The 26,410-nt window shown below is 45.8% G+C and overlaps 1 protein-coding gene across 1 annotated transcript in view; it reads left to right on the top strand.

Moving 5' to 3' along the window:
- The first annotated feature begins 5,802 nt into the window (after positions 1-5,802).
- Positions 5,803-26,410, top strand: part of SATB2 (SATB homeobox 2) — a 131,866-nt gene continuing 111,258 nt past the window's right edge. Inside the window, exons 1-2 of the mRNA XM_075029283.1 lie at positions 5,803-5,986; positions 25,570-25,746. Of these exons, the coding sequence (XP_074885384.1) occupies positions 5,818-5,986; positions 25,570-25,746 (346 nt within the window). The 5' untranslated portion in view covers positions 5,803-5,817. The remainder of the gene's footprint in view (positions 5,987-25,569; positions 25,747-26,410) is intronic.

Below are 26,410 nucleotides of genomic sequence, written 5' to 3'. Positions count from 1 at the left end.
GGCGGAGCGGCGCTGCCGGGCCAGGGCGCGGCGGAGGGCAGCGGGGCCGGCGCGGCCCGCGCTGCGCGGAAGGGCCCCGGCAGGCCCCCGCGGCAGGTGCTGCCTCTCCTGCCCGGCCGCACCGGACCGCCCGGGCCGCCGGCGGGCGGGAGCAGCGGCCGCCTCGGGCTGCGCCGGTGCCGGTGCCCGCGCGATGGCGCTGTGCGAAGGGGAAGACGCCGTGCCGGGTCGGGCGGGGGGTCCGGTCCCGGCCCCGAGGAGCGGCCGCGGGCTCGGGTCCCGCCGCGATGGGAAGGGAGCCCGGCCCGAGCGGGAGCGGGGAGACGGGAGCCCTCGCCCGCGGGAGCCGCCCGCCCCGGTGCCCCGGCGCTGCCCGCCGCCCCCGCGGGGACTCGGGGCCGCCCCGCTCCCATCCCGCCCCGCCGTCGCGGCAGCCCTGGGCCTCCGCGCTTCTAGGTGGTGGGTGCCCGCGGGCGGCGGGCCGGAGCCCCCGGGCCCAGGTGTGCGGCGGCCGGGGCCGCCGCCTCGGCCCAGGCCGCAGCGCTCCGCCGCGTCGCGGGGGGCCCGGCCCGGCCCGGCCGAGCCCCGCGGTGAGGCGGTCGTCCCGCGGACGCCGTGGCCTCTGGGAGGCACTGGGCGGAAGGGGAGAAAGAAGGAGGCGAGGAGGGCGCACGGGAGCCCGGCGAATCCGGTCAGGCACGGCGGCCGGCTGCCGGCCGGGCGAGGGGGGCCCCGGCCCCGGCCCCGGCCCCCGTCCCGGTCCCGGCCCTGGCCCGGGAGGCAGCAGTGCTCGGCATCGCGGGCGGCGGAGGCGCGGCAGCCCCCGGCAGCCCCATCTGCAACCGTCCGCTTCCGAAGCCTGTGCAGGCACGGAGCTGCGATCTCTTCCATGCGTTTTGGCTTTAAAAGCGGCAGTTAATGAAAACCAAACCTTTCCAAGGAGGTGTTTGTGTTCGTTTGTTTTGTTCAAAAATTTTTTGGCAATCAACCACTTGAGGCGTCCGTAAACTTCAGTAACGGGGAGCGCCAGGGACTCGGAGCGCACCCGCTCCTGCTCTCACTGGAGTGCGAGAGCAGAAAATTCTCGTACTGGAGTTCGTGTTAGAAAAAGAAAAAGAGGTTATTATTAATAATAATAATAGTAATAATAATTTAAAAACCCCGGTTTTTTATAGCGAGACTGAGGACGGATGGGGGAAAAGAGATGGGAAATAATCGCCCTTTTTTCCAGTGGAAATAAGGACAACATGTGAAAATCATGCACTGGGGAAAAAAAAAAAAGCATTTGTAATTTGAAACAGAAAGAAAAGGCTTTTATTGGGAAAAATATGTAAAAGAAAAATAAGCATCGTGTGTCATAAAATCTGTCTAAATTAAATGGTGTTTACAAAACAGAAGTTACCAACCAGCAAAATTTATATGCAGTCGGTTCGGTTTCCCCTTAGTTTTACTAGTTTTGCTTCCACGTCGAAATTTTCAAATTATTACCGCCCCAGTTTCAAAGTTAAAAGAGTATTTTCTTTAAACATTCGGTTTATAAATACAGGAATAAGCATGTATTTGGCTATCCTGATATTCCAGTGAACGCGCAAATAAAAACCAAGCTGCTGGTGGGGGAAAAAACCCGAACGCGAGAGAAAGGTGCAGAGGATTCACGGCAAATAAAGCAATCGCTACATATATATTTAAATGTATTTAATTGTATGCATTATTCAAATGCCCTTCTGACTAGTTTAATAATTTAGAATCGATAGTTTTCCTAAAAACTTTATAAAATATTTACACTTAATAAAATATTAATCCATTAACAAGCCAGTTGTACTCTTATAGGAGCTTTACTAAAGTCCTGTAATCGCGCTGTCGCCACACGTCTCTGCTGTTAAGGAAAGGATCACTGACAAAATGTAAATGAAGATCTTCAGACGGTGGTGTTTATAAAATAGCTCATTAATGGGCTTGGATTGAATCTCTCCATCCATCCACATCATCAGATATAATAATAGTAACGAATCAGACAGGGAAGATCCTGGCTAAACCATTGGCATTTTTTTTTTTTTTCCAGAAGTACTGAAGTCCTAAATCACCAATTCTTCTAACTTTCCGGCCATTGATCCGCGGGAATTCGTAGTTCAACATCAAAGGTAAGAACAAAACATTATTCAATTATTCAATAGCTGGTGGAAAAGGTTAAGTTCCATGTAAGAGCTGCGGCTGACCTTTGTCAGATTTAGGGGGGGGGGGGAAGGGAGAAAAGTTAGATCGGGTTATTTAAAAAGTAAAACGAGAGTTCTCCAAACTTTGAGGCTCCTTTCTGGAAGGGACGGCAGGAGATCTGGCTGGCGGCAGCCGCTGCGCTCTCTCCTCCTCCGCAGCCTGCGCGTTCCCGGTACCGGCGCTCGCTCCTCCGACAGCTCCCAGAGCCCCGGCCCTGGCGGCGGCCCCCGCGCCCCCGGCCTTCCGCTGTCCCCCGCGTCTTTTCTGGCTCCCCCAAACTTCAGCCGGCGATGGGACCCGGCTCCCACCTCCGTTCACGGCTTGCTGTCTCGGGGCTAGGCTGGCACCGCGTCCAGACTTCGGCGGCGGGTCCCCCTGCCCCTTCCGAGGCGGGGAGAGACACGAATCCTTCGGCCGAGGCGGGGGAAGCCGCACTCGGCGCTGCTTTTCGGGTCCGGGCCGGGGGTCGGATGTGGAGCGAAGCGATTCTTTTTCTTACCCTGCCCGGGGATCCGCTGCTTCTCCCGGCACCGCTTCCAGGGGCGGCCCGGAGCCCACCGGGAGACCCGAGCGCTCGGCGGGCGGGCGGGCTGTCACTGCCGCTCGGAGGGAGGGAGGGAGGAAGGGGGGGCAACGGGGCCAGCGGCGGCCGAACTCCCGCGGGTGACCTACCCGTCCCCTCTTCCAAATCCCGGGGCAGCACCGGCGGGGCTCGCCGCACCGGGACGGCTGCGTGCAGGCTCGGGGCTACCGCTGCCGCCCACCCTACCTTCCCCGGGCGTTTACAGGGCGGACGGAAACCTGCTGCCAGGGCTGCCCGGTGGCGGTGGTGCTCCCGCCGCGTCCCGGTCCCGCCGTGACCGGGGCGGGGGGGGGGAGGGGGGCTCTCCTCTCCCCCCCCCCGTAGCCCCCCTCTTTTTTTTTTGACCCTCCGGCGCCACCGTAAAAGGCAGAGCTCTTAAGGGGGCACGGCGGGGAGGGCGGCGCCCTGTAGGGAGCCAGCGGCGGACGGGCGGCGGGGGAGGAGGGGGGGGGCGGCGGGCACCTTCGGGCCCGCCGCCCCCCCCCCTCCCCCGCCGCCCGTCCGCCGCCCGCCCCCCCGCGCCGGAGGGGATTTCCTCGGTCCACCTTAACGCCGGGCTCGTTCCGCCGCCGGGCGGGCGGGGAGGGCTCGGCGGCGCGGGGCCGCCGGCTCGTTCCCCTGCGCCCCCCGGCCCGGGCAGGGGGCGCTGCGAGCCCTCGGGGCGCGCCGGCGGGCATGGGCCCGCCGGGAGAAGCGCCCGCTCCGCCGCCGGCCCCGGGGAGCGGCGCGAGTGCACCTTGCACCTCAGGGAGAGGGGACCGCCTGCCGGGCGACCGCCGGCCTCCCCGGGATCGGCGAGGGGCCCGATCCCGCCCCGCTGCGACTTCCCCGCCGGAGCTTTCCCCTCCCCGCCGGCCGCGCTTCGCCAGCGCTGTCATGCCCTGCGCGGAGCTCCGCTATTAAATAATTTAGCGGCGGCAGCAGCGCTTCCCTGTCCGCTTGTCACCTCCTCCCGGCTCCCGCCATCAATTATTCAGGGCCAGCCCGGTAACTGCCTGGAGCCGGGCGCGGAGAGGAGGGCGACGGCGGGGCCCTACCTGGCGCCGGGCTGCTCGCCCGCTCTCGGCGCCCCGGAGGAAGCGCGACCGGCTTCTCGGGGCGGCAGCCTCCGCCGCACCGCGAGAAGTTACTGCCGCCTCGCCCCGGCGGGAGGGTCCCCGCCGTCGCTCGGCTCCCCGGAGCGGGGGGCCGGGTGGCGGGAGGCGGCGAGGCCGCACCGGCTGCGTCGGACCGACCCGGGCGCCTGGACTTGGATGCCGGTGGCAGCTTTGCTCCTCCCCTGTCGGTCCGGTCTCCCCAACTCCGGCTTCCCCTCTGTCGTTCCCCCCCGCTCTTCCCCTTCTTCTCGCGGCTCCTCCTCCTCTCCTTCCCCCTCGGCCCTCCCTCGGCCCGACTGCCCCCGTCCTTGCCCTCTTCTGCCCTGGGTCTCTCCTGTCATCACCGCCTCGTCCTGCCGCGCTTCCCCTTCCCCACCCGACCCTCCCTCCGTACGGCACCGCGCTCGCTTTTCGCGTGCGAGCTGTAGTATTTATTTATTGGTGTTTAATTTCCTGCCAGGTGGGTCTCTGCCTCCCACCCCTGCACGCAGCGGGGCCGGCCGGGCTGGGGCTGGGGCTGCGCGGGGCGGGCCGGGCCGCGAGGAGGTGGGCTGCTGCGCGCCCGTCTGCGCCCGATCCCGAGGCAGCACCGAGACTTGATTTTTGCGGGGGGGCGGGGAGGGGGAGGGGTGTCGGAGGCGAGGAGGGGTGGCGATGTTTGGGATGCACAGCCTTGGGACGGGAACGCCGCGCAGACAGGCAGGCAGACACACACACACACACACACACACACACACACGGGCGCGCACACACACCAAACCCGAAACCGAGGACAACCCCAAAAAGGACTCACTCTGCCTCGATGACTCAACGCAACTAATAACCGTTTCTCCGCTCTCTGTGGCGAGTCCCTCCTGCCGCTGCTGTCGCTGGCAGAGGAAGGAGCGACTGAAAGTGACACACCGGGGGCCGCCGCCGCTTCCCCGCGCCGTCAGGCACCCGCCGCCGCCGCGGAGCCCGGGAGAGCGGCGCTCCCTCCTCTTCTCCTCCCCCCGTCTCCCCCGGTATTGATTTTCTCCGCTGAAGGTGTGAGAAGTCGGCTCCCTCTCCCTTCTCCTCTCCTCCGCGCCGCAGCCGGCGGCCCCGCGGCTCCCCGCCCCCTCGCCCCGACCTCCCCGCTCGGCACCGCTCCGCTCGCCACCCGGGACCCTCCGGGAAGGGGCTCCGGCCCCTGCCGTCCCGGCCCCGCCGCCTCGGCACCCCCGGAGGAGGGCAAGGAGGGGGCTGGGGGTGGGGGGAAGGAGTAGAAGGGGAGAAAGCGGCGTGAGAGGAGGAAACAAGAAAACTTTCCACCCTGGATTCTCTACTTCTGATCCATGGACAGAGCCCAACTCAGCCAACTTACAGACAGGCTATAAGCAGTAAGTACAGCGGCAGCTCCCGGGAGCCGCTCGCTAGAGGCTTCCTCGCCAGCAGCCGGCTGCTCCGCGGCTGCACAGCTGGACGGCGCGGGGGGGTGGGGGGGGCCGTGCCAGCGGGGCCGCCCGGACTGGCAGCCTCTTCCCCGCGGCCCCCGGGGGCGGGCCGGGGCTGAGGCCGGACCCGGGGCGCAGCACCTGGCTGCGGCGGGCGGGTGGGCTGCCCGCCGGCCTGCCCGGCGCGATGGGGACCGGGGCGCAGCGCTGCCCGCCCCCGCCCGCGGCAGGTTGGGGTCGGGCGGCGGAACTCGCGTCTCCGCCGCGGCGGCCGGGCCGGGGCCGTCGGGGCCGAACCGCTCGCTTTCGGCGGCGGGAGCGGGGCGGCATCGCGCCCGGCCGGCGCTCGCTCGGCTTCACGGGGCCGACCCGCCCGGGGGACGCGCTGCGGGCGCCCGGGGCCGGGCGGCAGCGCGGGCCGGCGGCAGCTGAAGCGCCCCTTGTTTCTCTCGCCCTAGGTCCGTGCTCCTTCTACTGCGACCTGCCAGCGGGAGCCGCGTCTCCGAGCATGGAGCGGAGGAGTGAGAGCCCCTGCCTGCGGGACAGCCCCGACAGAGGCAGCGGCAGCCCCGATGTCAAAGGGCCCCCCCCGGGGAAGGTGGCCAGGCTGGAGCAGAACGGCAGCCCCATGGGCACCCGCGGGAGGCCCAACGGCGCCGTCACCAAGCCCGTGGGAGGTAACCGTGCGGCCGCGCTCACGGCGGCACCGCCGGCCCGGCCCGGCCCGGCTGGGCAGCCCCGCTGGCCGGGGCGCGCAGAGCGGCGTGCCCGGGCTGGCATTCGGCGGGCGGGTCGGCACCGTGCGCGGAGGTGGCGGCAGGTTCGCGCGGCAGCCGGCGGGCTCCTGCCCGCTCTCCTGCTCCACACCGCTGCGGTGTGAGGGGTCCGGGGAAGGACTTCTGCCGAGGTCTGCGGCGTTAGAAGGCCGCCTTCCTCAAGAGGCCACCCCTAGGCCCGGGCTCTAGCTAGGCGGCCCGCAAAAGGGCAGGCCTAATCCTGCCGGAGGGGAACTGGGGGAGAGCTGGCCCCTGCTCTCGGCGCTTCCTGCACGCGAGCTGGCGGATCGCCGCCGGGGCAGCCCCCCTGCCCCGCCGGCGGCTCCCGGAGGGCACGGCAGCGGCCGGGGCGGCGGGCCTGGGCAGCGCCAACAAAAGAGGGCATCGCCCCCAGGTGAGGTCCGGGCAGCCCGGCTGCGCGCAGGGACGCGGGTGACACGGCCTGGGTGCGTTACGCCCGCCGTCGTAGCTCTGAGAACGGGGTCTGCAGGGCGGGAAAAAGGGCAGCGTCCCTCTTTGCATTGAGGGATTATTTTTTGTTTTTTTCCTTCCCGTAAATAGCGTTTTGTGGCAGTTGTAAAAGAGGACAGGGCGAAACGCGTGCAAGGTTCAGCTCTTTCAGCACAATCTTTGAGCGTTAGTTTTGCAGCTTTCCTGCAATTCGCTAGAATACTTTAACTTCCATACTTACTTCGCTCTCGAGTTGCTGGTCAATTTTGTGTTTAGAGCACGTTTAAGTGACACGCGTGGTTGCTTCACCCCCCCCTGCTCTTCTTCCAAGCCGCCGAACTCTCCAGTCACTACTCCTAAATGCCCTCTTTTTTTCATCCTAACTCTGATGCTGTTGCGTTTAACACAGTGCAGCGTCGTGTTAGGAAAAATACATTTAAAAATCTTGAAATTAGCCAGATGCTGTGAGCAAAATAATGCAGGACAGGCCTCAAATAACTTTACCTTTTTTAAGGAAAATCTCTCTGTTCTAAAATGTGCAGAGTGGTAACACACAAATGTAGTTGTTTATACGCAAAGAGTTTGTGTAAATGACATTTCAAGAGATACTTTGATATGGTCGTCACATGACTCTCTATTACGTGAGGTTTATTTAGCGATTTTACCATTAGACGCTTGTTTTAGACCTCTTTGGCTCAATAGGCTTCCTAATTGCTGAAGTTTGCTAAGGGGCTGCAGATTTGTTTTATTTTAAAAACATAGGATTCATTTGTATACCTAATGAAGGGTAAGAGATCTCACCAGGTTTTTATGTTTTTGGGATGACTATATGTCTGGTTTTTAAACCTCTTCTTCGTGTTCTTCTCATGTATGGAAAAAGAAGAAACAGCTTTGCAGTGAAAGGCTTGTAGTACTATTAGACTTACAAATTGGTGGAGAAATAATTTGTTGAATAATTGTAAAAATGAACTAGTTAATCATATAAAAAGTAATATATGTAGTTTTGGATGCCTTTCTCGAGACTGAGGCATTATAGCTGGTTGATTTTAAAGAGAATGTTAGCACTGGAACTAAAATCTTTTTCCTTGGGGCATTTATAGAAATACACTTTAAAGGAATGTTTTTAAAGGTTTTGCAATATATATGTTGCTTTCTAATTGCAGCTGCGTTAGCCAAGAGAAATTCACCGGCTTTTATAGTTATATCGGTGGTTCAGCTCGAATCTGGCCTGTTAAGTTATGGAAGATTTCTTCCACTTAAGACAAAGACTCTCATTTCTGAAAGCAAACTTTTAAGAGCTTACATTTTCATTCATTACTCTTCAGCTCATTTATAAAGTTGGTGCAGACTAGAGTGTAAAAGTGTGGGGGAATAGGAAATGCAGGAGTAATTTTTTTTTTTTCCTTAGCTGATGTTCTTTTAACAGTCTCAATCTCTTTGGTTTTAGGCTATTCATAATAAAGTTTATTCATTACTCCTTATTGATACTGAAAGCAAGAAGAAAATTATTCTTGTCTGAATACTTACCTAGGTTCTGTAATACTCAATACTAAATTAGTTAAGGCAGATTTTTTTAATAAGATAATGGTGCTGTTTAAAATTGATTTAATTTTTTTTTTTCTCCTGGAAATGCTCTCAAGATAAATCAACATAGCTAATTTCCAGATATTTTTTGCTCTGCTCTTTTTCAAGTTTAATCTTTAAGAACCTGTGTGACTAAGTGATCTTTTTCTGACAGCAGATTGCACCGTTTCGGGTATTTCTGGAAGTCTGTATCTTTGCAGTGATTTCTGTGGTGTTAGTAATTTTTTCACTTGAGTTGTGAAATGCAGCTGTTGATGTTCGCGGAAAGGCTTACTTTTAATATACTGGCAAATTAGTATAAAACTTCTCTTCTAATAAGTATTAATAAAGGCTCTTTTAGTATTGTTGCCAGTGTTTGATAAAAAGGAAACTATTGGAAGTTGTATTGAAATGACATCTAAGGCTTTAGTTTTCAGTCTTTAAGTTTTTTCTTATTTTTTAAGCTTTAAAAAGTGCTAATATTTATTGAATGTGAACTTCATTTGGGAAAAAAAATTGAAATATGTTACTGGAAACTAGAGAGCATTTTAGGTCGTGGGTTTATTTTTAATTCTATAAAGTGTATCTAAAGGTTTTGAAAGCAAAGACAGATGCTAGCAATTCTTTTTTTTGTCTCATTTTGGGCCTTAGATATGTAAATGCTGAAATTCTTTCCTACTTGTCAAGTGTTTTTTTGGTGTAATAATATCTGTTTCTGAACTTAATCCCTGAGAACAGAGCAATAAGCTCTTAACTAACTGGTGCTATGATGAAACTGATGACCTTTGGTAACAAGTTTTATAGTCGTAGTGTTTGCTACAATTATTTTTCCAGTGACTTCCCTGAGAAATAGAGAAATATTATAGTGCTGTAGGTGTTTTTAGCTTTCTCTCCAGATTTATGAGTGAAAAAGTGGTTTAAAATAAGCTTTCGTAGTGCAGACAGGAATTCAGTTGTTCTCATGAGAAATTTTGCCTTATGACTCTCGTGTTTTTTTTTTTATTCCTAACCTGAATGTACTTAATTCAAAGGGCCATTACGGCAGCTATAATAAACTAGTGAAGGTCACTAAAAAGATAAACGGGGTCTTAAAGGTTGTGTTTAATAGGGGATTTACAAGTTTTGGTACTGTTTACGATGTTGTTAGCGTCAGTCCAATGTGTTAGAGTCCAATTTTGGTTTGCCTGACTAACCCAGTGCTTTCTAAAATGTTTCAGCAGTTATCTAACCGGTCTGTTTTAAAACCTGTATGTAATAAATCACGAGCGCTCAGATGTTCAGGAGAGGCAGGTTTCATAAATGTGCCTGGGAAAAAAAGGCTAATATCACTTTAAAAAACATATGAAGCCTGGGAGAGAGTTTAGAGCAAGCAAGAGCACTATGGTGTTGACAGCTTTATATCCCTGTTGGGTAACATTCACTTACTAGAATTGGCGTCTTCTCTCAGTTAGTAATTCACTCCATAAGGATTAAAAAAAAAAAAAAAGGGGGGGATGATTAATGGCTAGGAAACTTATATTTACAAAATTGTTGATTGCAATTCATGAACCTGTTTGTGTATGAATGGATGTGCATATATATATATTTATATATGCGTTGATTTTGAAGAGCGTAGGAAATAAGCATCAAAAGCCTCTGAATGCAACTTAAAATGCCAGTATATAGAATGAGCTCTTTTGAAGTTAGGTTTTGCTGAAATGGAAATGTAGAACTAAAATATAGCTGAGGGAACATGTTCAAATTTGGAGCAGGAAATGATTGCAAAAAGTTTGCGGGTTAGATTAGTTTGACGCAGTCTGATAGTAATACATTCTTATTCATTTAACAGTTAAAATGTGTGATTTAATTTAGAGAATATTAATGGAGGGGAAAAGTTTCAGACAATTCAAAGTAAATTGTATGATCGGGATGTTAATCAGTAGCTGTGGTTACTGTGCTCATACAAAGTCGGATGTACCAGAAATGTGGATGCAGTGACTCTTCGGAATGCTGCAGCTAGTTGCTGTAAGCCCCGTAAAGTTCTGATGTATCATGGTCTTGTCTGCTTAGGTGTAGTTAGAAATCTGTTCTAATAGATCTCTGGGGTGACAGAAATGCCGACCGAGGATGGTTGAAGAGCTGTTTGTCAAAATCCATTCTAAATATTTCTGCAAAAATGTCGTAGGGTTTGTGCTACCTTTTATATCTTTTACAAGGATTTGAAGTACTTTACTGGAGAGAAGATCCACTTCTGTGCAGATGGAAGAGTACAGCTTGATCAGATTTGCTCCTCTGTTCTAAGCAGTTAGTTAACATTAAGCTCTAAATGGCATCCTGAATGGCGTAAGGAAGCATGTTTTCGCTTGTCCTTATGAATTGAGTAAAGTGAAAGGTTAAGTTTTAGATCGTCTTCCTGCCTAGATCCTAGATGAAGAATATCTTCCTGCTGCCTGAAAGAAGTGCGTAGCTATTTGAAAGAATTGAATGCATTGAGATACAGAAGCATGAAAGCCGCAAATCCTTGTTAGTTCAGAAACAAGCAGTATGTGAATGTATTTTGTGTTTTATCTGTTGCAGAATAGTTGGAAAATGTTGCCTCGTACTTTGATATAATTAAGTGGGGATTATGAGGAAATGTAAATTCTTGGATTTTATGCATTTTTGCTACATAATGGGGAAGAGACTTCTAATTTAACAGAAAGAGTAAGAAAAGCAAGACAGTGATTTCTTTTTCATGACCAATGGTTAAAAATGAGTTTTGGGTCTTTTTGCTGATTTTCACCCTCCACTCCTCTTTTCCAATCAGATTATGTCATGTAGATAGAATAAACAGAGCAGTAACTCCTGAAGGGTCATGCAGTGTATCAGCTGTATTTTTGCTGAGGTAGAAAAATAGTCTCTCTTTATGTGTTTTCAGTAGTTGGTCTGTTATTAAAATAAAGACACAGTTGGTTAAAATATATGTGCAATTGAACATACGCATTAAACAGAATATAGGGTATCCGCCCAGTCAGTGACCTAGGCATAATTTGATGTTTAGAGTTATTTTGGAACTCTAACTTGCATCTGCAGAAAGCCACTGACAATTTGAATTCAAGATTTAAGATTAGCTGTAGTAAGATTTTTATTTTTCCCTGCAATAGTTCCTAAGTGTTTTGAGTCATCTCCCCGCCCCATACCCATTGCCACGTTAGTTAACTGGATGCTGTTATTCTCATCATGAACCAAAGAAAAGTAAAAGAAACCAACATCTTTGAAAAAGTGAATGTTAATTCTGCCCCTCCTGCCCCCCTTTATAAATTGGGTCCTGCCTTTTCTTAGTTTCACTGGGATAGAATAGAGTATATTTACTGTCAGTTATTTATAGGGCAATTGTTTGAAAACTTCTGTTAAGGTGAGTCTGTCAGTGACTCCCCAGAATTGTTTTTATGCCTGAAGAAGATGGCAAAATCATAATAAAAACTATAAAGGTGCCAGTGAGGAAATGTATTTTCAAGAAATTAAATAGCGACTTATTTCTCATGCAGAATTTAGATGAAAGATTCGGACATTGAAGGAAGAAAAACAGTATTAAACTTTTTTATTATGAATAAACACTTAAAGGTGAGGTTTAATGATTCCTAAATACTTAATTTTGGGGAGTCTTTATATTCTATTTAAATAATTTTACTGTACTGGATATTTTGTCTAGATTTAATAGTAGAAAAAAACTGGCATAATGTAATTGTAATCAAGTCGTCATTTCAACAGACAGCTATGTCATATTTAAAATTTCTGGTTTGTAGCACAGACTTTCAGATGGTATCAGTTACTTTAAAATACCTTTAAAAGTATTTGTGTTTAATACTCTTCAGGGAGATGCTAGTCTGAATATTTATTTTTGCAGTTACTTTCTATTATTGCTGTTTTCCTTAAAGCTGTCTGTGTGGAATGGGGAGGAGAAGGCCACAACAGTGATTTGGAGCTTAAGTAAAATACTTGGACCAGTAAGATTTTTGTCACTCCCGTTGACACAGAAGATGATAATACAATATGGCATCTATGATGTTGTAAAATGAAGACAGTTTTACTGCAGTCTTGTATTTATATTCGCCAAACAGCTGTGTGACCTGTTTAGGAAAATTCTTATTTTTGTGATTGAGCAGTCCCCAACCTGCTTTTAAATGTTATTTTTAAACTTTTCAAAATAACTGAAAATCTGTAAAACTTAGCAGGATTTTATTTTGAATCCCAAATTGCAAGGCATAGATAAGTTAGGCCTTTAATTACCATCCCTCATAATTTTGTTAAATTAGTAACTACTGCTGTGTTTTAGGATTAAAGGCCCAGGTTTTCAAGGTATAAAGTATTACCAAGTCCCTTTGAATTGATATGATGGGGGTTTGTTCAAGATTACCTGTGCCTGATTCAGACTCTGTAACTACTGAACAAGCGTGCTCTCCTTTTGAAGCTCAAAGTGGTTTTGAAACCAACCCACTGTGTTGAATGAGGAACCGATGCCCTTTCTAGCTTTGAAAAAATTGTCTTGTGGTAATTGGTTCCTACTGTATGAAATGTCCTGGGTCAGATGCATTGGTCCCCACAATGACATGTGTCACTAATGCAGATGTAAGAAATAGTCACAGCAGACAAAAGGCAGCTGAGTATTTGATGGCTTTTGAGAAATGTTTTCCAGCCTCTAGCCATACTAAAAAAAATTGCCCTCCAACAAGCTTTGTACTTGTTGCAGAATGCTCATCAGCAATGTCTCTGCTCAGGGGTTACATACAAATGAGTTTACATTGATTAGTGGTATGAAGACAGAAAATACGCTTTGTCATTTAATGCGGGGGGAATTGTTAGCCCATCTAGATGAGGTTCTTGTGGCCATTCACAAGTGTTGACTGCTTTAGTGTGTGGTATGTTCTCAGCCAGCAAGTCATGTTGTCCACATTGTCGCAGTTCTGTAGTTGGGAATTATTTCCTTTTTTTCCAGAGTTCCTGCGCTTTATACAAAAGCACGTACTGCAGCTGTCGTGTGTACTTTGTCCGCGTCTTCGGTTGCATTGATATGAATATTAGTAAGGGAAAAATATTTCATTTCCTATTTCCAATTTTATTTCCTTTATTTTAGAGAACTTTAAAAAAACACATGAACTAGTATTTTAAGATGTTTTTTTCTTTTTGAATACCTGTACTAGCTCTGCTGGTATCCCCTGAATATTTACAAATATACCAAGATGTCAGCATTTGTCTATTAGCAATTTAAGGCTGCTGACATTGTGAAACCCTTATAAGCAATGTTTGCAAGTTGTTGGGTTGGGGGTTTTTTGGAGTTTTTTTGTTTTTTTGGTGTTTTTTTTTTGTGTGTAATTCATACATTGATTTTTAAAGATGTGAACATTGGTGTTGCTAGTATGTGAGGATTTATGTAAAACCTCCTTCCAGGAGGCACTTCTAATTGGAATAAGGCTACACAAATAATTTACAGGATGCTTAAAAGATGAAGCGTGAGCTCTGCATTGCTAGTGTCGTAAGCTGCATGCTAGGGCAGAGATCTCGTGTCTGAACTCAAGATATATTTTAAATTTCCTGGCAAATGCTGAATGATTATTGATGTTACATGCAGCGATGTTAGGAAAAAGAGAAGATTGTCACTAGTTGTAGAAGCTATATGAAAGGAACAGGAAGAACTTGAAGAAAAGAGGCAGGTAGCTCTAGATATGAGTTTAAGCATATGACTTGTTTTCTAAATAGAAAATTACCTGGCTAATAATAAAAATTGTCAGTCATTTTGCTTTAACTGATGTCCTTGTATCAGACGGGCATGCAATATTAAACAGTCTGAGCCCAACTGTACCTTGTTAGTAGCAATGTCAGCAAGGTAAAAAAGCTCAGAAAAAAGATTAATAAAAATAACCTGTCAGACTATATTTTATATGAAGCTGTAGCATCTCTTGAGAGAACCATACGCCCACTGCATTTTCGGAGTGCAGTAGAAATGTCTCCCACTTAAATATGCTCCCTCCTTATTTGTTCCCCAAAGACACATGCTGAGATGAAAGGACATTCTATTGACAGCAGATCTTTTCAAAAGTACTAAATCTGGCAAGAAATGTTGTGCAGGGAGTTTCTTGTATCAAAACCCATTATTTGTATCCCTTCGTACAGCCACAAGGTTACTTTTTCTCTCTCTCAGATATTCTATTCTATTTGTATAATGTTGAGAAGCGGCTGGATTAGTCTGTCGTTACTCGTGTGTCACCAATGCTTCATTCTCTAGAAGTTGCTGACTTTGTCTGCGTTTGGACGGAAACTTCAGATAAGTGAGGAAACTCACATAGAAGTATTTACCATCCTGGTAATCTAAACTCACAGAGAGTGTTTTGTCATAAGTTTAGCTGACAGGCATATATTGGAAATGAAGCATGTCATTTTCAAAACTATAACCAGACTATTTTTCGAGAGTAATATAAATTCATATTTTGAGCATATTTTGGTTTATATGCATTTACATTATTTATATATTAAAATTAGATGTGCACAATTTCCAACCTTATTATTTTGAATGGTTATTAAGAAATGTAGTTATGAATTATGAGTTATACAATACTTTGGAGTAAAAGGTGATTTTCATAATGTCTTTTCCCAACTTACAAATAACTTTTTTGCCATAATACAAACATGCTAGCAGAGCAACATGATAGATGTCTCTTTAAGTATCGTAGTAAAAGAAAATGACTTGTATTCTGAGGCTGTGGATAGTTTATGTTGTTTTGGACCCATTTCCCAAGCAGTGATCGAAAACAGATTACAATAACAATTATACAGTCAGAAGATGCAATATCCATTTCTGTTTTAATTGAGTGAAAGAATAATAAAAACATCATTAAGAAAAATGAGGTGGACCTGTCATACACTCTACCAATTTTTAGACTTAGAGAAAATGCAGAGTAACAGAAGTGTGGGCTTTTTTTTTTTTATTTTTCCTTTTTTTTTAAGTAGAGTTTGTTGCTCGAGTTGGAAGTCTGGATGGTAGACTTCATATGGGCTCCTGTGAGCAAGTATGGAGTAAGTAGGCGTACTGCTTGACAGTAAAGCTCAAGTTAGGCATTATCTGAGTGTCTGGGTTTGGCATAATAATGACTGTAATGTTTCTGTCATTGGTTTGAGCCTTCCTGATTATATTAATATGATCACGGTGTCATACTGACCTGCAAAATAGATGAGCGCAGAGAATGCCATGGACAGGTAGAAAGTAGTAAAAAAGACTACTTTCTCCTTCAAAGTAAAAATCTGTGTTTCTCTGCTTTTTTCCATTTTTTTCGCCTCTCCAAATCTGTGGACGTGTATTCCAGTAAGAGTACTTGGTCTCTTAAGCCATCACCACCTGGGACTGACTCTTCTGTGACCCTTTAGCTACCACACCATCTCAGTCTTCCAATTACAACCCTGTAGACAGAAAGGCCCCGTGCTGGGCAGCACTGCGGCTGTGTTCCCCTTGAAAAGGGACCTAAATGTAGCTGAAGGCCTGAGGTTGAGGGAACCTGGCTCTCCATTTTCTTTGAAGCTGAGTCCTAGAGCTGTAAGCAGAAGTGTCCTTTCTGCTGTACCATACGTGGAAGGAGAGATCCTCTCTACAGTAGTCTTGGCTGTAGTCATGTACCATACAGCTTTATAAATCAACATTTGGAATGGCATCCAAAAGTGAACCAGGAGCCAGTTCAGCCTTTGGAGAGCAGATGTAATCCGCTTTCTTTGGCTAACACCTCTCAGCGAGCACATGCATTTGCACTAGCAGAAGTGTCTGATTCTCCGGTGTAGCTCTGTGTACATAATGTTGTAGCAATTCAGCCTGTTGAGCCCCAAAAGCATGGTTTGCTGACTCTTAACAAGTGAATCCACACACAGTAGGCCAGCCTGTAGGTAGGTCCTTTCCACTCTCCCCCCAAAATATCGTTAACTGGCTGAACAAAGTAAGTGTACTGTGCATACCAGAGAAGGTGGATGTACCTGTTAACTCTTGTTCCTTGACCTCATGACTTGTTTGATAAAGATGTAGTAGTTATTAAAAACTGTTAATGTGACCTGCTGCCTGATAAAAGTAAATGGTCCTAAAAGAATAATGTTCAAATGGATAGATGTCAAATGTGTGATCTTGTCTTCGTGAAAACGTGGAGTGCTTCCCCCGCAGCTCTTGATCTTCTGTCCTTGAAAAAGAAGGAATACGAGAGAATGCCACTCAGAAGTTGCTCTCTGCAGGGGCGTGGGGTGTGGAAGATTGGAGTTGTAAGTAAAGGCCAAGCCCCAGATGCCAGTTCCTGACCCATAACGGGCCGTGGGCGCAGGCTGTCTGAAGACTCTCCGCATATTGACTCGTGAAAAGGGACACAGGGGAAGCTGGCTGCCTTCTAGAGGACGAGGTGACAGAGCGGCTCCTACTCTTTTTTGGCAGTGGTTCTCGCCTCCATTCATTTTCCCCCTGAAGATCTGTTGAAGATTTCTGTGGTCTCCTTATACCGGAAGACCACCGTGTAGCAGTAGCTGAACCCTTGCTAAAAGTGTAGCAGGATGAAGGCCTCCATCAGTAACCACTGAGTTTGATGACATTTATTCTGAGACACTGTTTAATATGGCTTGTCCTATTGCGTGAGTACTTGTAACTTTTGCCCATAACCAGTTCTGCCATATCTGTTGATATCGTCAGTTAGAGATGAGGTTTTTTAATGCTGCCAGTATCTAAAAGACGTGAGGGAAAGAGTCCATAACTACAACGCTTAGAGATCCATCCAGCTTGTCTTACAACTGGAGCCTGCAGTTGGGCTTGAAGACGGACTTGTAGGTGCAGTAGTTAAAATAGATTCTCTGTCAGCTGTTGATCTGGTAACGTGAAGGAGGGGTGATACAATTTCTTCTTCTTCTTGCCAGGGGGTGGTTCATAGAGGAATGGACATGAAGGATAACGGAGCTTGCTGGTGGGTCCCAGTGGAGATCCCAAAACAGGCCTGAGTGTGGTACGCAGCTCTTCTTCAGAAATAAAACCTCAAACCAGCTACGAAAACTTTCCTGTTACATTCCAGGGGACTTATCCCAGTACCAGGAGACTAGTTAATAGAACCTTCATTAAAATGCTTTTGCTAGAAGATGTTTTTTTGCTTTAACAATTACATAATACGGTGGCATCTGCTAGCACCACCGAAGTTAAGGGCTTATTAGTGGTTCCAGTTTTCAGAGTTTAAAAATGTTGGTCATTAAAATTAATTCTGGGTGGAACTTGGCGTAGAGAGTCTTAGCCCCTTAGGCAAATTTTGTTACGTAGTTGAGAGAAAAACAACAGAACGCAGTCCCCCAAACCAAAACCCCCTCCAGAACCCTAAACTTGTTTTTAAGTTACAGAAACCAAAGCCTAAAACTTATAGGAAATTAATGGCTTGAGATGATTTTTTTTAAAAACACCGGTTGAATTTAAAAGCGTTTCCTTCACTGGTTTTGAGTGAAATGAGTATATTTTCCATTAGTTCATATTATAAAGTACTGCTGTGGGGTATTTTTTCTTCTTTTTTAATGGGGAAACAAGTTGAAACAACTGAGCTGTTTTATTTAGGAAAAATGTAGCTATAGTGTCTTCACCTTTGCCTTTCGATGTGAATGGTTGGACTCAATGATCTTAAGGGTCTTTTCCAACCTGAATGATTCTCTGATTCCCTTCCATGAGTTGGAAAGCTTGCGTGTGGTTCTGGCTGCAGGCATGGCGCTGGTACTGCCACAGGCGTTCCGGCACGTCTCGGGGGGCTGACTGGCGGGCAGGGGAAGCCGAACTTTCCACTAGAACAACAGGGGCGGCTGTTTGTGCCGCCTTCTGACCCAGGCTCCCTTAAAACTGTCTTTTGAGGTCTGGGTTATCATCACTCTCGCTTTTCACTCATTTAGGTGGCGAGGTGGAAGTGCTCTATTTTCCTGCTTAATTGCTTCTGCCTCCTGGCTGCCCTGCGCTAACCGGGTGGCACAGAGCCCCAGTGGCTGCTCCCTTTCTTGCCCTTTGAACCCAACCAGTGTGACAGATTCGAAGTTCGGGTCGAGTTAGCGCAACTAGTTTAGCAAAGGGGGTTAGCTACCAGAAGCAGCTGATGTACTTGGACTAACAAAAGGCCTCGTCTCCCGTGAGTAACACTTCTGTCCCACACACCCAGCAGGAGAGGCTGCACTAGAGGTACATACTTCGTATCCCTCTCTCATTTCTTGTTTGTCTCAGCACATGCTCTGAATATGGCTTTTCTTTAATACTGTTTTTTGAGAAACTCAAGTATTATCAAATCAAGTTATGAGTTCCTTAATATGTTTCTGTGGTGGGATAGTGGCCTGGAATATTTCGTGTTAAACAGTAAAGCTGTTATTTCAGCTAGGAGAAGGATTTTTTGGGTAGTTAAGCTGTCAGAAGCAAGGGACATCTGCAGAGACATTAGTGACTTCTTTATAAGATTTCCTGAGATCTGGTATAGTTGTGATGGTTGGGAGACTGAAGCCACAGAAAGGACTGGAAGCTGAAGAAGGATGTAAATAATATCTTGTGGTTTGCATTCACCATTGGCTAAAATATAATATGTAGAAATGCATTTCCTGCCTACAGATTTACTGTATATGTAAAGCCAGAAAAAATAACTGAGGAGGAGGAGAAAGATACTGTCCTTAGTTTTACTCCCTCTGGCCCTCCTAAGAAGAGAAATTCTACAATGTAATGTTATTTAACATGATTTTGTTTCTTTGGCAAATGTTGTATTAAAATCATCTGTGGACTGAGCTCTTCTTTACCAAATTGCATCCTGGAACAAATTATTTGCAACGGGCTTATAAACCCATGAAGAGTAGGAGTTTAACAACATCGCATTACTGGTTATACGCAAAATCAGATATCTTACGTTTTGTCTAGAACACATTGGAGAGCAGAGGATTAGCAGAAAGCAAGGTCTTTGTTTTTAAACAAAACCTTTTGCTGTAATGAGGTGCTTGATGCTTTTGTTTTGCATAGGATTGTACATTGCAAAGATCCTGATACGGTCTCCTGTATTTGACATAGAGATTTCCCGCTGGCCGCCTGTCAGTGTGCACACACAGCTTTCTTCACGTGGTTCCGAGCGGTTAGTGACAAACAACTGCAAAGTCATTCCTCTAGTTCCCATTAAAAAAGATTTACAGTGGAAGAATTCTCAGCCTCATAATGAGACTGTTGTAAGCTGGTGCTTGATACGTAAAAGGCTGAAACACAGTCCATTTACCCAAACCAAGCATTTATTGTAAGTTAAGTGCCAACAGCTTATATTCTGTCCGATTTAATTATATTTATAATTTATGGGGTAGCTTGAAAGTGAGCCTTAATGGACATGACTAACCCTTGCTGAAATGTGTGAGCTCTGTCTCTTCCACCTCATCACTGAATTGCACAGGCGTGGGCTGAACCTGGGATCTGCTTCAAGCCTGATCCTTCTTGAGTGTGAATAGTCATGTACGTGTGGCCCTGTGGAAATGGTACGGTTGTGCCTGTTCAGCATGTCATTGCGTATCCTGTATCTGCAGCCTTCCACTGGACTCTGCAGGATTTTCTGGGGAGGATCTCATATCACCATCAGCACAAAGAACTGGTTTTTCAGATACTATTTGGTGTCCTTCCTCTTAGAAAAAAACATTTTGGAATGCAGTTGATCTTTTCTCATTACAAATTTATTTTCTCTCATTATATGTGATTTTAAAGGTCTTTTTCAGCCAAAATGATTCTATGATTCTATGTTTGTTCAGCTAGTTGAGTCTTGAATAGAAACCTCTGGTTATTAGCATAAGCACTAAGTTCTCATTTCTGATCACTTCAGGATTTGCAGGTTACGCCGTTTTGAAGAAGGTGGCATGCCGAAGCTTTCAAGCTTCACTTTTTTTTTTTCCTTTCTTTTTTTTTTTCTTGGTGGTCGTGTTAAGTTTTTCAGAATAGAAATTAGGGATTTATGTTTCACTAGGATGTAGGATGGCCATCTTTGGTGCAGAAATTCAGGTATTTCTGAATAACTGAAAGCTGTCAAACTTAATTGGTTTCTGCCTTTTTAATTAGAGCTGCAGGATATGAGGAGAACTGGCAAACCTCTCCTGTGCCGCATGGATGCTGATTTCTGCCTCTTAAAACAGTTTTCTCAATTTAGGTTCATTTTTCAAATTTGTTTAAAAGAAAGCGAAAGAGTTAAATACCAAATCGGTACATGTAAGGTCAGCTCTATTGCAGCACTAAGAGGAAAAAATAAATGGACTGCTTTCCCTTCACTGCCTTTGCTGGATAAAGGGCTCTCACTTAAGGAAAAAACGGAAGCAGATTAGGTTTAGGAAATGTTTTTAGTTTGATTGCTTCCTGTGGTTATTGCCAGTTGGGGAAGCATGCTTTATTGTTAAATATATGGAATCTTTGTCTAGATAATTTCCTCAAGACGACCCATGCTTTGCTAATTGAGCTTCCTAGTCTCTGTCGCAGGGTAAGGGTCTCATCTTAGAAGTCCAGCTGAAGTTGCTCGTAATTCAGTGTTTTGAGGTGTGCATGGGAATAAACATTTGTGGATTCTGCTCTTGCTGTTGCCTTGATTTCTTTTTTCTTTTTTTTTTTTCTTTTCTCTGTATTGGAAAGACTAGCTTAGAGAATGACCCACGTTACAGTCTCCGCTAGGGAAAATGTTTTCTGCATACAGTAATGAAGAGTTTTCAGTAGTTATGAATTTTCTGAACTCCTAACCATAGAAACTTGCTTTGTGTTTGAGGGAGATTACTCTGCGTGTGTGTCTGTGTTCTGTTTAAAAAAACCAAAACCAACCAACAAACAAAACCTAAAAACCCAAAACACAACAGCAACAACAAAAACTTTATTTTCCACTTTCTTCATTTGATAAAAATCTCTCCACTGTAGAATGATTTCCTTTGGGTTTGACACCACCACTTGATCTCAGTTTTTAATAATTTTGGTGGGTTTCACTCCCAGAAGAAAACATGCTTGTGTTGTGAAGTATTCCCACTAGAAATCTGGGAAGTCTTAAAACCTCATGTTACTCAGGGCTAAGAACTGGCTTCTTTATTAATTCCCTGCTATACAACTGCTGTACAGTAAATCTTTCCATAACACCATGCTGTTGAAATTAATCAAGCTGATGTTTGGAAATTGTTCAAATTAGATTAAATTAAATAACACCTAGACAGGGCTCAAAACTTGTGCTGATGGAAACAGATTTTAATCTAAAAAGACACAAATTTTATTGGTGCCTCTTCTTATTGGTTCATCTTCATATTATACTTATTAGGACATGCAAGCGCTGCTCCCTGTTTAAGGGTTGGAGAGGTGTGTGGCTGAAATAGTTTAATGTCCTCCTCAGCTTTCTGTATGCTTTTCTTTTTTGCTTGAAGTGCCAAGCCTATGATGGTTATGTGGGTGTGGACAATGCATAGAAGTTCCATGCTGATAGTATCACGTTTATTACTTGCTTTAAAGAACGCACTGGACAAAGCATCATTTGCAAATGAACAAAAGAAATAGTGAAGGATTTATTAATATATGCTCTGTCTTGTCCTTCTATTTGGTCATTAGAAATTTACAGGTTTTACTTGCAAATCTTACAATTCTAGAGTTTTCACTTCTAGAGTTTTCACTTCCTGAATGAAATACCCGTTTCTCTTTCCTTCATTTTTAAGAATGGGTTGCTCCCTGGTGAAATAAAACTATAGATTGAAATGGGCAAGGACGAGAAAATGTGCATTTGAACATGGGTCTCTGATGCAAATTTAATTTCTTCTTAATTTCCCTGCCCCTTAGAAGAGTCTTCGCAAAAAATGCAACTATGTTTACGAAGTCTTCTCTGTACATTGCAGCTTATCTGTGAAAGCAACAGTGGAGCTTAAATCCCATCTCTGATTTGTTTTAAAAATATATGTTATACAAAGGTAACAGCTACTGATAACCATTCTGTTCTTCTGGGTAATAGTGGGAACAGTTTTTACCTGTTCTCTTCCATGGATTAGAAGGAATTCTTGCTGTGTATGGATGTCCTTACAAAAGCCTTTATGTAGATCTTGTTTTATGCTCCCCTAGCATTTCATGCAGATGCTATCTATATGGGGTCAGAGTTCTGTGAGAAGCACGAAATTGCTGCTTGTAAGTCAGTTAAGTGAATTAACATCAAGGAGAAAAAGTCTTTTGTATAATTTGTGATAGCTCTTAATGTTTTGTGTGTGTTCCGGCATTGTGTTCATCCTTTAAGAAAACAACCTGTTTCCTTTTTAGCCCTCAGATTACCCCTTGTTTTCTCCGTGTGTGAAAATCAGTGCTGTATGTCATCTACCATCAGCTGTACAGCATCATTCACTGCAGCATCTCTCTAAAGGTGGGAGAGCGAATGCATGGAAGTTCAGTGCAGAAGGGACCTAAGCCTTTTTTGTGCGTATGCATGGGAGAGGGAGGATGACAGTAGTACTAGCTGATGAGGCATTAGGGAAAGAGCTGAAGAGTTTCAGGATTTATGAGTAAGGCTGGCTTGCATTGCTGTAGCACTGCGTGCGAGACTTCATTACGGATGCTTGGTCTCCTGCTCTCTGAGTATCGCTCTAAGTTCTTCAGCTGGAATGACAATGAGCAGTGACTAACTTGCATTGCTCTTCTGCAAGAGCCCTGTAGTGAGCTGGAGGTGTAATATATGCATCTAGGGGCAAGACATGGTGTATATCTGTGGGTAAAGAGCATGCTGACTTTTGGCTGCAGATACTTTTTCTTCTGATTCCAATGTACTGGAAGTATGTTAATTTATCTTCAGATAACATCAGGAAACAAGTTTGAGGCAATAAATCCATTGGAGACATTATAGCTTAACTCTCCAATGTGAAATAGAGGGCAAAGCAGATGGAACTTCCTTGGAGTGAGATTTACTTGGAAATAAGTTGGATTACTGTTGTTTTTTAGTAAAATAGGATTGGTATTAAGATTCCAGATGCTATAGCGAGAGGCATGAGGCTGGGCTAGCAATGGCAGATGTGGTAACCTGCCCTTTGCTCTCTGTTTTGTAGGTACTAATAGCTGCTTATCGTCAGTTACCTGGGTCACTGAGTTCAGAGATGTTTTTGCAAAAGCTGTTTCTGTAGCAGGGTCCCTGCAAGCATGGGCAGCAGGAAGGGGCAGGAAAGTCATAATGGGCAAGAGTCCTGTGGGTCGTTTTTGCCATCCATAAAGTGATGTCATCTACGACATCAGTTCTAGCGTTTGAGATCCTCTTTGTACTGAGACGGTAAACGAGTATGGAGAATAGGTGCAACTTCTGTGCTGAAAAGGTGGAAAGACTGTTGTGTGACAAGGAAAGCATCCAGCAGGAGGATAAAACACGCTGTGGCATCCCTCTCATCAGTTTGCATTCACCTACTTTTTCTGTCTTGCCAAAATGCAAGTTACACAACTGATACCACAGCCTCAGCATTTGGCCAAGTATCTTAATCTTTTGTTAAGACATTAATACACATTAATAGCCCCATCAAAAGTGCTGTGATGGACTGTATGTTCGACAGGAGGGGAGGTTTGTTGCTTACAGAGGTTAAATTTCTTTTTAACTAGTTAAATGATTTATGGACAAATCGAATCCAATTTTTAACCTTTGATAGGAATAGAAATTTTGTCATTAATTTCAGAGGAACAGGATCAGCCTTGCACTGCCTTTTCAGGAAAGCACCTAGAAATTTTTTTTCACTGAGATTTTTTTTTTTTTAACACTGCATGTTAGAATTTGGCTGTTTGAACTTGCAAAATGCATCGGTTTAACCCAGAATCAAGCAGTGAAGAGGGAGCAGCATCAATGTGATGCCGTAACCTACTTACACAGTACTTCAGGATGTGTTTTAAAACAAAGAACTAAAACACATCAACTGGATATTGTGGCTTGTAGCTGCTGCTGCTGGCCTGCAGTTAGAATGTCAGACTGGGAGCTGCTCCATGCCAGATAGGTTACTAAGTGAGAATTGTGTATCTAAAATATATTTTAAAGTAAATCTAGTCTCTGCAAATTCAAGACAAGGAGGATTTAAGTCCTTCAGCAGTTGTTACTGGTATGACTGTATCTATTTCAGGGCAGGGTGACTCCTCTAATGGGGTGTGTAACTATTCGTTTGTAGATACTGAAGCTACTGATAGTAGAAGATCTTGAAGGTATTTAACTGACTTTGTACAGAAGGAGAACAGAAATATGGCTTTCTCCTCTTTTTCCCTTAAAGAAGTGCCTGGTCCAGGAATACAGTGATTTGTGTCTGGCCTTTCATAAATATACTCAGTTATTTTTCATAGTTGTTATCTACTGGAAATGGTTATATTGCATTCTGAAGAACAGGAGTTAGAGGTAAACATTCTGGCAGTATTATGAGCCTTAGATAGCACATTTAAAGAACTGCTTTAGGCTGAGATTTGTCTCTGCCCCAGCATTTCCTAGTTTATCTAGGGGCTAACAAATTGTACGTAACCATTTAATAAGTTTCTGTGACTGGAGGCAGTGGTTTTTCCTTTGCCACCCCTGACTACAACCTGGCCTGTAGCAGGCGATGGAAATGACCGTGCAGTTCTGTAGGTTTTCCATCTGTTCCATCTTCCCTCTGTGCATGCACTTCGAGTACTGTAGGGCTGTCTCCTGCAAATTGGCTTCTTTCTCTGCTGTCTGTAGTATTGAATCCCTTTAAGTTCATGCCCCACAATTTATTGCCATAGATGACTTGATCCTGTAACCACAAAAGTAAATTTACAATAAAGCAGAACAAAATTGAATCCAGACCACCCCCTGAGTTTTCCACTTCTGTGGTTCCTCCTCATCCTTGATCCTCTTTCGAAGAGAGCTGTTCTCACTCTCTTCATACATGCAGCGGGAGAACAGCCACTGGCCTCTCCAGGTCTGCGCGACCATCAGCTGCCAACACAAGGTTATCATTTTCAGCAGAATCAATGCAAGGGTATTTTCCTTGCACAGTAGGAAGACTGGCCATGGTCTGAAAATGTGCAAATAAGCCTATCCCAGCCAAGAACTGCATATGGGACTAGCCTCTGCTGATTGCTCCATACATTCATTGTGTGGAGAGAAGCAGAAGCAGCATTTGTATGTCAGGTTTTTGTATGGCTGAATGTGAAGAAGCTCTGACCTGAAAGAATAGGGACATTCATAGAACTGTAGAAAACTTCTGCAATGTTGAAAAGGTCTTATTAGGAAATCTTGTTCATCCTCATGCTGACTGTGATTCTGTTCCTGAATTGTATTCTCTGGAGCTTTTAGTGTGGTTTTTAAATGAGTCAAGTGATGAGACTTCAGTATTTCCCTTGGAAAGAAAACAAAAGCTATCCCACAGGGAAGAAAGGCAGATTTCCACTTAAGATGAGCCTTCTAGGAGGTGTTTTAATTTACAGCTTTAATCAGAGATGTATGACACACTTCTTGTTCCTCTCTTATTGATGCTTTGTTGTTTTGGTTCTTTTTTTCATCTAGGTTTGATGATTCCAGTCTTTTGTGTGGTGGAACAGTCGGACGCCTCTCTTGAATACGATAATCGAGAAGAGCATGCTGAGTTCGTTCTGGTTCGCAAAGATGTGCTCTTTAGCCAGCTGGTGGAGACAGCGCTCCTGGCTCTGGGGTATTCCCACAGTTCTGCAGCTCAGGCACAAGGTATTCAATAAAGTTCTTTTCCGCCTTCTCTTTACTGGCAGAAGACAGCACCTGAGGTTGTTTGATGTAAGGGAAAAGCAAGAAAATCGCTGGCAAATCTTGGAGGTGGTTATATCAGTTGTGTTGATTGCTTAATGTTAAACTAGGTGTACAACAGGGCCTGCCTTGTTAGCCTGCCTAGAAAGCATTAGCTGGATCTTGCTGAAGTGTGAAATATGGTGATAATGATCAGCCAGCATATTCATGACACATTTGTTCTGTACCATGAAGCAGGTTGCTGCTTTGAAGAAGTCAGCACAGAAGAGCTGGATAGAACCTCTAGGTGTACAGCTAGATGGTATCTAGTATTCCTCTTTGTATCAGGGCCATTTTGAACAGCATATTATAGTCTTTCATTTTTAAAATCATACATTGCATATAATGGTTATATATATACATGCTCTCCTTATGGCCAGTAGTTGTAGTGCTAAATGTGCAGGCTGATTTCTGTTTTCACTTACCTACTATATTGCTGCAAAGCCCTTTGTAAAGCTCTACAGTCCCTTCCACTTAGAGATGATTCTCCAGTAGCAGCAAAATCTTAAAATAAACAAAGCTTTCCTCTCTCCACCCATAATATCAGCTTGAGAAGAGCAAACCTAAAATCCTAATCTTGAGGGAGATG

This window comes from Buteo buteo, chromosome 5 (assembly GCF_964188355.1).
Source record: "Buteo buteo chromosome 5, bButBut1.hap1.1, whole genome shotgun sequence".
In the NCBI taxonomy this organism is placed as follows: domain Eukaryota; kingdom Metazoa; phylum Chordata; class Aves; order Accipitriformes; family Accipitridae; genus Buteo; species Buteo buteo.
The sequence above is the reverse complement of the archived record's forward strand: the minus strand, read 5'-3'. Positions and strand labels throughout refer to the sequence as shown.